The sequence below is a fragment of the Cherax quadricarinatus genome, chromosome 41, assembly GCF_038502225.1.
Source record: "Cherax quadricarinatus isolate ZL_2023a chromosome 41, ASM3850222v1, whole genome shotgun sequence".
Taxonomy (NCBI): Eukaryota; Metazoa; Arthropoda; class Malacostraca; order Decapoda; family Parastacidae; genus Cherax; species Cherax quadricarinatus.
The window spans coordinates 9,817,216-9,831,628 of record NC_091332.1 but is presented as its reverse complement, the minus strand read 5'-3'; the positions used below and the strand labels follow the sequence as shown (position 1 = coordinate 9,831,628).

General features: G+C 38.0%; 1 protein-coding gene across 3 annotated transcripts in view; it reads left to right on the top strand.

The window, feature by feature from the left end:
- Nucleotides 1-14,413, top strand: part of Lasp (LIM and SH3 domain protein Lasp) — a 161,604-nt gene that overhangs the window by 121,215 nt on the left and 25,976 nt on the right. The window contains exons 6-7 of one of the 3 annotated variants that reach the window (XM_053786674.2): nt 4,280-4,813; nt 12,423-12,812. In XM_053786674.2, coding sequence (XP_053642649.1) covers nt 4,280-4,813; nt 12,423-12,812 — 924 coding nt within the window. The remainder of the gene's footprint in view (nt 1-4,279; nt 4,814-12,422; nt 12,813-14,413) is intronic. The other 2 variants (XM_053786675.2, XM_053786676.2) reach the window with 2 other exon arrangements.

The window sequence follows — 14,413 nt, the reverse complement described above, 5'->3', positions numbered from 1 at the left end:
GCACTGTGGGCGGTCAGTTATACGAGAGTGAGCAAGGAGGCAGGCCACGGCTGTTTGGCTCTTCCATACTTACCGTTATAATTATACGTACTTCCAGCCTACGTGAGTATTACTTGACCCAATCCACGTGTTCGAACCCCCACATGATATCACTTCTGCTTTGTAAAAACCTCTCATAAGCTACCTTTTTCTTTTTTATTGCACCCTTTACTTCATCATTCCACCAATCACTCCTCTTTCCTCCTGCACCCACCCTCCTATAGCCACAAACTTCATCCCCACATTCTAATACTACATTTTTAAAACTATCCCATCCCTCTTCAATCCCCCCCATTACCCATGCTTGCACTAGTCCACCTTTCTGCCAGAAGTTGCTTATATCGCACCTTAACTTCCTCTTCCATTACTTTATAAACTTTCACCTCTCTTACTGTTGCCCTTTTCCTTTTGTCCATGTACCGCATACTCTAACTGTAGCTACAAATAGATAATGATTCAATATATCTGTTGCCCCTCTATAAACACGTACATCCTGACGCCAACCCATCAACCTTTTATTCACCATTACACAATCCAGCAAACTATTCCCATTACATGCTATATCATATCTAGTATACTTATCCTCTTTTTTTAGAAAATATGTATTACTTATTACCAAACCTCTTTCTACACATAGTTGAATTAAAGGCTTCCCATTTTCATTTACCCCTGGCACCCCAAATTTACCTACTACTCCCTCTACAATATCTTTATCCACTTTAGCATTAAGATCCCCAACCACAAGTACTCTCTCACTTAGTTCTAAACTCTCAATGCACTCGCTCAACATTTCCCAAAATCAATCCATCTCTACACTTCTCTCTTCTCCAGGTTCCTAAACATTTACTATAACCCACTTTTTGCATCCAACCTTTATTTTACTCCACATAATCCTTGAATTTATACTTTTATATTTCTTCTTTTCCTTCAACATTATTGCTACTCCTTCCTTAGCTCCAACTCTGTTAGAAACCCCTGACCTAATCCCATTTATTTCTCCCCACTGAAACTCCTACCCTCTTCTGCTTTGTTTCACTTAGAGCCAGAACATTCAGCTTCTTTTCATTCATAACACCCACAGTCATCTCTTTCTTATCATTTACACTACAACCACGCACATTCAAACATCCCCCTTTGACTTTTTTTTTTAGTAGGCTATTGGATTATGTATTGGTAGATAAAAGACTGTTGAGTAGACTTCAGGAAATACATGTTTATAGAGGGGCCACAGATATATCAGATCACTTTGTAGTTGTAGCTACACTGAGAGTAAAAGGTAGAATAGAATAAAAGGAGAATAGAAGCATGAGGGAAGAGAGAGGTGACAGTTTAATAATAAAAAATAATATATGGGAAAAGGGGTTACTAGCCCATTGCTCGTAGCATTTTAGTTGACTTTTACAACACGCATGGCTTATGGAGGAAAAATTCTTATTCTACTTCCCCATGGATGTGATTGGAAAAGTAACAAGAAAAAGAACTATTAAGGTAAAATCAAAGAAAACTCAGATGAGTGTGTATACATAAACGTGTACATGCACGTGTAATGTGACCTAAGTGTAAGTAGAAGTAGCAAGACTTACCTGAAATCTTGCATGTTTACGAGACGCCAGCAATCCTACCATCATGTAAAACAAATACAGGCTACCGGTTTACACTTGCTTGGCAGTATGGTAGTACCTCCCTGGGCAGTTACTGTCTACCAACCTACTACCAGTATTAAAAAAAAAAATTATAATTCTTTTTCATTTAAATGTTGCCTAACTACTGTTTTTTTTTTTAGGAACTAAGTCTTATGTTTTAGTATATCATTGAGGGAGGGCACTCTGTTGCATAAAACAAGTACAGTGGAACTCCAGTTTTCTTCTTTAATCCATTCCAGAAGGTTGGCCGAAAACTGATTTGTATGACAACTGAAGTAATATTTCCCATGAGAAATAATGTAAATCCAATTAATTCGTTCCAGACACCCAAAAATATTAACAAAAAATACATTTTATAGAGAATAATTATAGTTTTGCATACAGAAAACAATGAGAAATAAATATAAATGACTAATGAAATGGATAAATGAACATTTAACATCACACGTACACCACTTTTGTATTTTTCTATGAGTTTTTTCTTGAATTCTATTGTGTTTCTCACCTTTACCAAAGGGCTGGCACACAGAACTTTCTTTGGCCCCATGGTGGCTTATTTAGCAGTCGCAAGCACAAAAAACAATGGATTATTATGAAATGTTTCAGATGCACATGCGGAGTAATGCTCACTGAATGAGTAACAAAGGCAGACCGAGTCACAAACGTATGAGCGGCCGAGTCCCATGGGCAGGCGGATGCATCTAGTACAGACGATTTCTGAGTGTATTTACGAAAACGGGGAAAATTTTGCAGAAAAAGTGGTCGAAAACTGAATTGTACGATAACCGGACCCGACGAAAACCAGGGTTCCACTGTATTATTACTCAGGCTATGACTTTTTTGTCTATAATTTTTGAAAATAGTAATATAAGCAATTTTTGTGAATGATGAAGGTGCACTAGTGCTTGACACAAAGAAAATTTTGAATCTAGGATACTTAATGTATTTTCTGGTAGTGTTTTATGATTCATTGATGGTGAACATTATTTTTTCACTGTTAATTTTACAGGCTTACGTATTTCAAAACCAGCCCACTCCAAAGTTCACTACCTACTTGTACCACCCATAGGATGCAACCACAACAGTTGACTAACACCTAAGTATTGTGGTTAAAAAGACTCGTATAGCTGAAGGAGACATTATATTATGATGTTTTCATAAATAAGACTCCTTTGCAACATTTGGGTATCATTATTCTGGGAATGTTTTGCCAGACAGTGGCTGGTGAAATGTTTCCAGAATAAAGATACCCAAAAGCTACACAAATGTCTTATTTACAAGCTTGTTGGAGAGCAAAATGTTGCCACAATAAAATGTCACACGAGTTGTATCTCTGTCTATTTGCCCAAACATTTTCTTGGTAGTTGTAACATCATTACCATTTACTCAGATTGTGACATTTCAATTACATGAGGCTTTATATCAAGTACTGTACATCATATGTCAAACGAATCAGTCAGTATGGTATATAATACTGAGAAGTAGTGGTCAGGTGCTGGGTGAGTTTGAGGTCAAAGGAAAGAAAAATGTCCTATCTAGTGTAGGTGAGGTGACCTGTCGAGTCAGGTTAGGTAAGATTTATCAGAAAACCGGACAGTTGTTTTCTGAAATGAGTCTTAAGTCACATGATGACCCGCCACTGTCAAGTGAAGGAAAGGTGACGGTCAGGTCCATGGCAGTGAAGATCAGGTTGCATTAGGTGTGGTCTGGGTGGGTTTTGCAAAGATGTACATGCCTCTGTTCTGTGTGATGTAAAGGTTAAAGATTCCTCATTCCATCACACAGAAGAGAGCAATTGCTAAAACTATTCAGAACCACATAAGAGAGAGAAATCACCAGAACCTGACCTCTCAGTCCAGACCGTACCTAACATTATTTGCCCTCCATTGCCGTGTCCCTTACCATCACCTGATAAGACCTCTTGCCTCACCTACACCAAATTGGACATTTAGTTTTCTTCTTTCTTCAACCTCACCCAGCACTTGACTCTTCCACTTCTGAGCACTACAAATTGATAGTCTCTCTTGATAATGTAATTGGTTAAATCTCATGTAGGTGTAATTTTTTAATAAAAAAGGCCTCCTTTTGCTGTTTCCTTTTAACCACTTGACAGCTAATGTCACACTCCATCCAAGTATTACACCTATTTGCTGCTATGCGATAAATAAGAGCAATAGCTGTAATGAGACTTGCCATGCATCTCTTGCCTAGTCTGGGAATAATGTACTGAGAGCTTTATTTGCTGTTTCTTAGTGGCATAATATGTAATACTACTGCAGTACAGTAGGACTTTAAAATATACAGGAAGAAGAGTGCTCGTGCTAGTACCATTATATTTTATCGTAGGAGCAGAGCTTATAGTTGGGATTAATTATAACCTAATTGCAATAATTTATTAGATAGTTTTGCAATGCTTGAAGCATTGCGTTGATTTTAGTACGCAAGGTAACATTGCAACTAAACTAATATTTCTGTAATACAAAACTTGCACTTTGCCCTGCATGAGTTTTGATTTAATGCATTGGGGTCCAGCAGTAGCATGGCCTCAGATAGTTTCAGTTATTAAGGCACTAAGAACCCCCCACCTACCATTCCAGGCCGGTCCTCTGGGCTTGATACATTTGGAGGAGACATTGCCACAGCCACAGCATCTGTCCACCACACCATAGCTTCTCACTTACAGACTGATAATAGTAATACTTACAGTTACAGTCATGAAATCCCTGCTCCCCCTCACTCTCGCCAGCCTCAAGATTACTCAGCACACACTCGTTCTCATGTTCAATCCAAGCCCTATAACCAGCAGCAGTCTGCTACACCCCATCACTCTGGCAAACAGTCGAGATCAAATAACAACAACCCTTCTGCTTACATACATAATGAAAATTTTAATCCTGCACCTGGCTACATCCCACCCTCTAATTCACAAGCCCCCAACACTATCCCACTATACTCTTCAGAGTATGATGATGACAACAGATATTACCCCTACTCTAAATCCATGGGAGGACAGAATGCATCTGATAACCACTATACAGGGAAAGCTACAAATGGTTCAAGTGGGTCTTATCCTAGCACTAACAGACATAGTGCATCATACTCAAATTATCCAACTAACAACCATTATGCAAGTAAGCACCAACCTTTATTTTCTGTTATTTCTCATTACTGCATTCCTGTAGTAGCTTGTAGATGTAGCTGTTCCTTGACTTTATTTGCTTTTCAAGTCTAATATATGTAAGTGTTGCAGGTAACTACTAATCTGTTGTATTTCTTGAAGATTATCTCTTAAGAGATCAGTCAACCAAATAACCAAAAAATCAATAAAGCATGCAATTTGTAATTGAATGAAATCTTATTGTTAATAGGTGGTGGTCCATTGTGGTGAAATTTGTGTCATCACAGGATATTTTTCAGAACCTTTGTAGTATAAAGCACTTAAAAACTTGGGAGAGGGTGAAACTAATTTTTCAGTTTCTAGTTTTCATGAAACCAGTTTTCAGGTACTGTAATATTTAGCAGTGAATACAGCAGTGGAATGCAGTGATATTGGGAATTGTATTGGTATTTTTTTTTAATAACATGCTGTATATGGTGCTTCATTTTTTTAAGCTTCAGTGTGTTTAGCTCATTTGTATTTGTTTTATCTTCATCCTTCGTTTGTGGGATTCTTTATGTTCAATGTCCTTGCATGGAAAGGCTGAAGGCCAAAATTTAAATGTTTTTTGTAACTGTTATTTTCCTAACAGTTATTGCTTCTTTCATTTTGAATGTTCCTTTACACAGTAGACACCTCTTAATTTACAGTGTTAAGTTCCTGAGCATACAGATACTGTGAATGACCTGACCATGAAGAACTTTTGGAAAAATAGCTCATTTTCTGATACCTCCCAAATCTACAATTAAGAGAGTTACAGTAGGGAACCAACTTGAGACGTTAATGGGTTCTTGAAACTTAGTTTCTCAAGTGTTCAGAATTGAACCTGTGTTTTTTTCCCATAGGCACCCATGTTATAATTTGAGATGAGTTTCCCCAGTCAATATTTGACATGTTGTATCTAATTTATTTTCCCCAGTGTAATTAAAAGCTATGTGCATTACTCTCTTCTGTCTTTCCTTACCCTTCCTCCTATCCCTTTCTCTTTCCCTCTTTTTCTCTCTCATTCCCTCTCCCATTGTATCTGATACTACACATGCTTACTGTTATGATAAGGGTGTCAAGTGCCTGGGAGAAAGTAGTGGTGAGGATTTTTGCATGCCTGGGTTATTAAATTTTCATGTAGCCTGTCCCATTTCTCAGACTAATTCTGATACAGATCCCACATAAAACAGCACATTCCATATTTTAGTAGATATAGTACTTACCCTGTAGAAGAATCTAGTAGAGATGAATTGTTTCATGGACCTAATGTCTAGTGTTGCCTGTTCCTCTGTTGGTTCTTTTGTTGGGAGATCTTTGGCTGCAAGGCTTCTTATCATTCTTTCAGCTGGTGTAAAGGTTTCAAATGACTTTAATTTCAACTTCAGTCAGTAGTGACTTTCTAAGAGTGACTTCCTTTGGCCAAACATTAAAGCAATTTTTCTGCTTATACTACATTTATTTGGGGAAACAGTCATTCCACTCATGCATTTAAAAATGGGAGTGAAAGCAAAATTAATACTAATAACAGTACATTTAGAAATGACTGTTCTACACTTGAAATTTTCTGGTCATTGACTTTAGCCTGGAATTTAAGTAGTATGTATATTGTATACTCTAAGGATGACTGGCCATGTCTTGAAGCATTATACTCTTTCTCCAGTTCATTCATAGCTTTAAATATGGATTGATATTTGAGTTATTCCTGAAATGTTTCCTTCACACTTAGAAATTGCAATGCTTGGTTACAATTAAGCATGAGCAGAGTTTTCATGTTATCCAAGTGTGACTGTATTTTATTAATAAAATCAATAACGAAAATTTCTGCAGCACTTTTTGATGCATGTTATTTGAGATTGGTTCAGTGGACAGTTTATGTTGAAATCATAACCAAAGTGAATAACAAAGTGGTATTGGGTGGAAGGAAAATCTCATGGAAGGATGCTCACTTGAGCACTTGGATAGGTAGCAGGCATTACAGCCTCATGTAATAGATTACTATACATGTTGAGCAGATCTTGAGAGAGTTTTCCAGTGCCAGCAGTCTCATCTTGGAAATCTTTTGACTACTCTAACACTTTTCTGGCAGATAAGCATGTGTGATTTGTTTTGGGGATGTTTGTTAGCATCACAATGCAGCTTAGCAATTTGGCAGTGTTTATCTAATACAGTCATCTAAAACTGATGATGCTGAGCTGACCACTAATAAAAAATTGCACTCGTGACTCCCAAACATGGTAACCTGGTGGCTAAAGCTCTCGCCTCGCACACGGAGGGCCCGGGTTCGATTCCCGGCAGGTGGAAAAGTTTCTTCACATTTCCTTACACCTGTTGTCCTGTTCACCTAGCAGCAAATTAGGTACCTGAGTGTTAGTTGGCTGATATGGGTTGCATCGTGGGGGACACGATTGAGGACCCCCAGTGGAAATTAGTTAAAGTCCTTGATGACGCACTGACTTTCTTGGGTTATCCTGGGTGGCTAACTTTCTGGGGTTAAAAATCCGAAGAAAATCTCATCTCTTATCTTAACTGGAACTTTCACTGCTGTACTGCTTTAAAGATTTAATAAAAGCAAGCACTGTAGGCATAGGCAGTGATCCCAAAACTTTGCTGGTAGCTAATCTTAGTGAATAGCACGCACATATAAATACACTTCCACTTCCATGGAGAAGTGAAGAATTCTTACTCCGTAAGCCACATGCATTGTTAGAGGCGACTAAAATGCCAGGAACAAGGGGCTGGTAACACCTCCTGTATAACTACTAAATGTAAAATGAAGAAAAACTTTTGTTTCTTCTTTTTTTCGGGTCACCCTGCTTTGTGAGAGACGGTCGGTGTGTTAATAAAAAAAACTTGTGGTAGAATTAATAACCTTGCAGCAGGGTTACAAAAGTGGGTATGACCTATTCTTTCAGTTTGCTGCATCAGATCTTATTCTTTCTTTAAATTTTTAAATAATTCTCCAGTATACAATTTCTCAAATTATGTAGAGTGCATCTTGTGCAAGCCTTGAAGTGAATTTTTTTTTTTTTAACACTGCCCATCTCCCACTGAGGTAGGGTGACCTGGGAAAGAAACACTTTCACAGTCATTCACTCCATCACTGTCTTGCCAGAGCAACACAGATTCTACAGTTCAGATGCCCCTTCAAACTACAAATATCCCCACCCCTAGGAGTATGTACCATAGACTTAGAGCTAAGCTTCATTAATATTTTTATTTTTATTTTTTATTTTATTTATTTTATTTATTATTATTTGGACATGATACATAGTTGTACAAAAGAAATACAGTGGTTGAGTATACATGCCAAAAGCCACTTGTATGCAGAGCATTGTGGGCAGGCTCAATAATAAGACTATAATGCTGTTCTCCTGTATCTTTTATCAAAAGTTTTAGCATAAAAAGCAATCTGAAGGATACCCATAGGATGTTTTTCAGAATCAGTGCTCCCTGTGGCATGGTCCCAGACCAGGACACATTTTGTTCAGTTCAAAGTGAACTTTTAGAAAATAGTTTTTTTTTTATTTTTCCATTTAATCGAAAAATCATGATTTCATTTTTTTTCTCTCATTATACACAGTGTGCTGCAGGATCTGTTTTATGTGGTGCACACATACCACATAGATGTATTCTCTCATATCTAGGCCCAAATGTACCACTCACAGTTTATCAAAGTGAGCTGAGCTCATGGCGTAGATCTACGGTTTGGACACTCACCGTAAAGCCGTAGATCTATGGGACGGACCCTGAAAGGGTTAATTGGCACAGTACTTGTCCTAATTGATCCACAGAGAGCATAGATGGGTGTTCAGAAATACTGTTTACACAGTTACTTTAGTTCATCTACTTTAGTATTGTCTTGTATTACTGTATAAGGAGCACACTGAGTTAATAAAAAGAAAATTTGATCTTTACTGTACTCAGCACCTATGTTTTTTGTGCTTCTTTTCATCATGGTGACTAAGGATTTCATGTGAGCCTACATGATTTTTGCAACAAATTCTGCAACTCTTTTTTGATACTTTCCCACAGCACAGATTGTAGCCATTTTGTGAAAGTATAGGTAGTAATGTACTTAGCAAGGAATCCAATTATATCAACATATGTATTCCATAACAGGCTGCTAGCTTCGTCGACCTTGTTATTTTTAATTTTAGTGTGTTGCAGTTTACTTCTGAATTTTCTGATTAAGGTGGTGGTTGTTGGGTCAAATTAACCTTAATATTTTTTGCTTGATATTACTACTGTATTACAATATATTTTATGGCTACTATACCTTAGAACCCATTATTAATTTTTTTTGTTACATATTTTTGAACCTGTTATCATCCAAACTGTATGGTATTTTTGGCAGTAGTTAGATGTCTTCTGTGCTTATTGCGGAAATACCCTCAAAGGAGGAATCTAATGAATTTTTGATCACTTACTAAAGTGACAAGTTGGTGATTGAGCTGCTGAACCATCAGTACCTGTATGCTTGACAGGACCAGGATGTGGACAGTGTGAAATTCATTTAAATCTATTGTGTGGTTTCTGTTTATCAGTATGTTATTTTTAGTTATTTTACACTACTTTTATTTACAACAAAAAGGAAAAACAATCAAGAAATAGTTGTCATTCCAAAGCACCTCCTACATAGCACTATTTCTCTCACAAATTTGTGGAAAATTCCAATGAAATGGCAATGCTTTCCCAACAAAGAAACAGAATTTTTAAATCTACAGGTCTTACCCAATCTCTACCAAGTGAGCATAAAGTCTCCACATGTGCAGAAAATTAGCATACAGAAACTATCATTGTATGCGGTAAACTAAATAAAAATATAATTTGATCTTCGCGAATATTGATAGTCTTGCTCAATGGAAGTGACATTTCCATGGCTATAAGCAGGCCCACTAGAAGAGGATGTCTCTGTTCATAAGCATTTAATTCATTCCCAAGTGCCAGTCCCTCCAATGATGGGTCACCTTAAATGGTGTGGGGTGAATGGCTAAAACTACACCTCCACTCTTCCCCTCCTCCCAAGGTATTTATTTGACTACTTGGCAGGATTTTTTTCCCACATTAAATTTTGCTATAGGGAATTATGGAACTGATCATTTTCAATTACTCTGTGCTCTCCCAGCAATTGCAGAGAGTTGGTTCACAACTTCCAGAGAGGGTTGCACTCTCAAAGGGACCACCTGGTGGAACATTGGGTGGCTCTCTGGTGGTGGAAGTGCTACTGGAGGTCTAGAGATTCAGGAGTGATATTGGATGATGTGCAGTTCGATGTTCTTGAGAGTCTGCCATCGTCCATTACTAGCTAAGTGCTTCTATTGCCTTTAGCACTCCCAGTTTAATTAGGTGGTTTTGCTAAGTCTTGCTTTGGCAATTCTGGGTAAGCCATCCTGGGCAAGCCTTGGGTAGGTATGGAGTAGTCCCCAAAAGAAGGTTGCCATTGCTTGTCACATTGGTGTAGAGTGTGGGGGCTAGTGAAAGGGCAATGATACCTTGTTGTTGATCATCTAGTAGTCTTCCATTTGTTTCTGCACTTCTGCTCTCACTTTTCCATACAAATCACTTAACATGCATGTCTGTTGAGGCAACAACCTTCTCTCCCAGTTCCTCTGCTTAATCAGAGGATATTTTCAATATTTTTGGGGCCCAAGGCTCAATATGCTACCAGCAGATGTCAGATATACTGCCAAAATGAAGACAGAAGTTTTCAAGAAGCTAGATGGCTTTCTTTCACAAGTGTCATATCAACTGGTTTGTGATGGCTAAGTGATCCGGTGGGGCACTGGCACAAACAGCCTGGTTGACCACATGATCAACAGGGAAGCCTGGCTGCGAGGGTAAAAGCTCCCTTAAAACAGGTTCCTGGTAAAATGCCAAGTAGCACGTTAAGAAACATGGAGCAATGAACCAAATACCTTCTCTTACTAAGATCTACTGTACTTGCTTAGTTCATCAGTTCCACTGTATATGGTATACTGAATATAGAATTAGTTTTCCTACTGGTATTTATAATTAACTAGTATCCACAGGAGCAGATATAAGCTCATGGTGTCTAGGTTTTGGTATTGATTTATCATATTTGTTTCCAGTGGTTGTTGCATTTACTAGCTCTTGTAAATTATTCCAGTCCTCTGCCACATTTTTTGAAGAACTTTCTAGTATCCCTTCAGCCCCTTTTCTTAATTTATAGCTGTTGCTTCCTGTTTTCTCTGTTGATGGTGCTAGGAAATCTTCATTATTAGTTCTCCATATCCTTTGATATTTTATGCTATGGTTATCATGCCTCTTCTTTTTCCTCCAGTCAGCCAGTGAAGCCATTTCATATGTCTTCAGACTTTCTTAACCCTTAAATTGTCCAAACGTAGATCTACGTTCACTCGCGTAGTGCTTTGAACGTAGATCTACGTTCGATTTTACATGCTTTCTTATGTAAAAAAAAGGATAGCTCTACATTTGGAGCACTACGCAAGCGAATGTAGATCTACATTTGGACAGTTTAAGGGTTAATAACTTGTATTTTTAAGTTATTTATTTTTATTTTATTAACACATTGGCTGTCTCCCACCAAGGCAGGGTGACCTGAAAAAGAAAAACTTTCATCATTCAGTCCATCACTGTCTTGCCAGAGGTGTTCTTACACTACAGTTATAAAACTGTAGCATTAACACCCCTCCTTCAGAGTGCAGACACTGTACTTCCCATCTTCAGGACTCAAGTCCGGCCTGCTGGTTTCCCTGAATCCCTTCATAAATGTTACCTTGCTCACACTCCAACAGCACATCAAGTCCTAAAAACCATTTGTCTCCATTCACTCCTATCTAACATGCTCACTCATGCATGCTGGAAGTCAAAGCCCCTTGCACACAAAACCACCTTTACCCCCTCCCCCCAACCTTTTCTAGGCCAACCCCTACCCCTCCTTCCCTCCACTATAAAGTTATACACTCTCGAAATCTTTCTATTTTGTTCCATCTCTCTACATGACCGAACTACCTCGACAACCCCTCCTCAGCCCTCTGGATAAGTTTGGGTAATCCCGCACCTCCTAATTTCCAGACTACGAATTCTTTGCATTGTATTCACGCCACACATTGCCCTTAGACATGACATTTCCACTGCTTCCAGCCTTTTTGTTACAACATTCACCACCCATGTTTCACACACACATAAGAGCATTGGTGTAACTATACTTTCATATCTTCCCCTCTTTGCTTCCATGGGCAAAGTTCTTTGTCTCCACAGATTCCTAAGTGCACCACTCACCTTTTTTCCTTCATCAATTCTATGATTCACCTTGTTAAGTTCTGGTAGTCATTTTGTAGCTCATCTTTAAACCTTTTCTATCTTATTTGCATTTTTTGTCAAGCATAGGCAGTTTTGGTCAGAACCATAATGTGTATTGTACTGAAATCTAAAAAAAATAGAAAGTGAGGTACTGTACATAAAATAGAAATACTGTATTTGAGTTAATTTTAATAGCTAGAAATAACTGTGTGTACTATGGGCACATTGAATTAACTGGTGTCTACTGTATTTGCATTTTTGCATGCTGTATGTGTGTGTGTGTGGGGTTTAGCTTGATTGTTTGTTTGTGATAGCTGGAGCCCCACCTCGTGATGACAGTAAACGGCAGCAGGAACATCAGCAGCAAATGCAGCAGCAACAGCAGCATCATCAACAACTACAAAAGCATCATCAACAGCTGCAACAGCAGCAACAATCGTATGCTGCTTCCCACCAACAGCAGTACAGTGGACCGCCTCCTTCATCACAACATCGTCACCCACCCCAGACTTCTTCCACCTCCTTCCTTCATCATCAGCATCAACAACAGTTCCAGCAACCACAACAAAAGCAGCAGCATCCTCCCACCTCTTCATACCATCACCATCCTGCTCCCCAGAATATGTTTCACGATGCAAACCATAACTCTCCCTACTCAGCACGTACTTCCCAGACACTCATCTACTCCAGTCAGACTGGTCCAGGTACAGTAAATGTATACTTTAAGAGAATAAGAAAAGGTATATACAGTAGTTAATTGATAGGGGAAGATTATTATAAAATGTTGGTCAGCCATGGTTCTGCAAAGCTAAGAAGGAATTTTACACCCAGTACTGTACTGTGTGATTACCTAATTGTAGTTACGAGACAAGAGTTATGCTTGTGATGTCTTGATTTCCTTGTTTTAATTTTCATGTATTTTAAAAAAATTCCAGTGGTTGTAGCATTTACTCCCACCTCTTGGCTCCTGTTCTAGTACTCCAATGCTCCTGTTCAGTTTAATGATGATGCAAAGAAATCTTGCTAATCTGTTTTCTTCTATCATTTAATGATTTGAAGTGTGGTTATCTTGTTACCTAAATAACAAAAAAAGGCACAATACCGAATACCGTGACTGGAATGATACACAAATAACCCGCACATAAAAGAGAGAAGCTTACGACGACGTTTCGGTCCGACTTGGACCATTTACAAAGTCACACCGTGTGACTTTGTAAATGATCCAAGTTGGACCGAAACGTCGTCGTAAGCTTCTCTCTTTTATGTGCGGGTTATTTGTGTATCTTGTTACCTCTTTTCCTCCTTTTGGCCATGGATGATATATCCAATGCCTTGAATTTTTTAAGCTCTGAAGGGCCATTTTATAGTTTGTCTTGAGTTATTCTTGTTTGTTCACATGTATTTTTATGTGTGGACACCATACCACCACTGAATATTCCAGTTTTGGTCCCACTTATTCTATGAACAGTTTGTTTAGCATTTCCCCATCCATGTATTTAATAAGTTGGACAGCCCTTATTTTTTTCTTCCTTAGTTTCTAATTCATCATTTGGTTTTCTTTGCTTGTAAATTTTCTTTTCTATAAGAACATGCGATCATGATTTAACGTCATTTTGTACATTTGTTTTTTTACCCTTTTTTACAAAATGCAAGAAGTCTTCTTCATTTTTTGCTGTCTACCCTGGCTTGCTTTATTTGCTGTCTATCCTGGCTTACTTTAGATTTTTTAGCAACAGCTTAGCAGCTTTGTTTGGAAGTTTTTTTTTTTATATAATTATATATATTTTTTCAAAACTTGCTGTTTAAAAACTGGCATATACATATCTTCTTTTTGAAGACCAAAAGTAATGCTAGAATTATTTAGCACAGTATTATTTGAAAATTTAAGCTTACTACCCTATTCTGTATAGGTTGTTGGGTTTAGTCTGCATTCAACCATTGGAAAACCTTGTTATTGATTAACATGTAAATGTCATTAGCTGACTTGCGAACACCACTTGCAGACCTCAAGACTACGACGATTAGATATAATTTTCATTCTGTTGATAATTGATGGCATCTGCTTGTGGTCATCAGTTGCTTTACTATCTGGCCTTTCAATGTTTTAAACTATTTTCTTCCTTGCACCTTTCTACATTTTCACACGATGACTCAAGAATGACTTAATCAAACACATTATGCAATTTCCCATGCTATATGCTAGCTGTTCTCCCAGAACCATGACTTGTATGGTATTTTGACATTATCCTTGAGCTCAGCTCCTAAACAAGTGAGCTTTAGATCAGCAAAATCTTGTTTTGAGGGC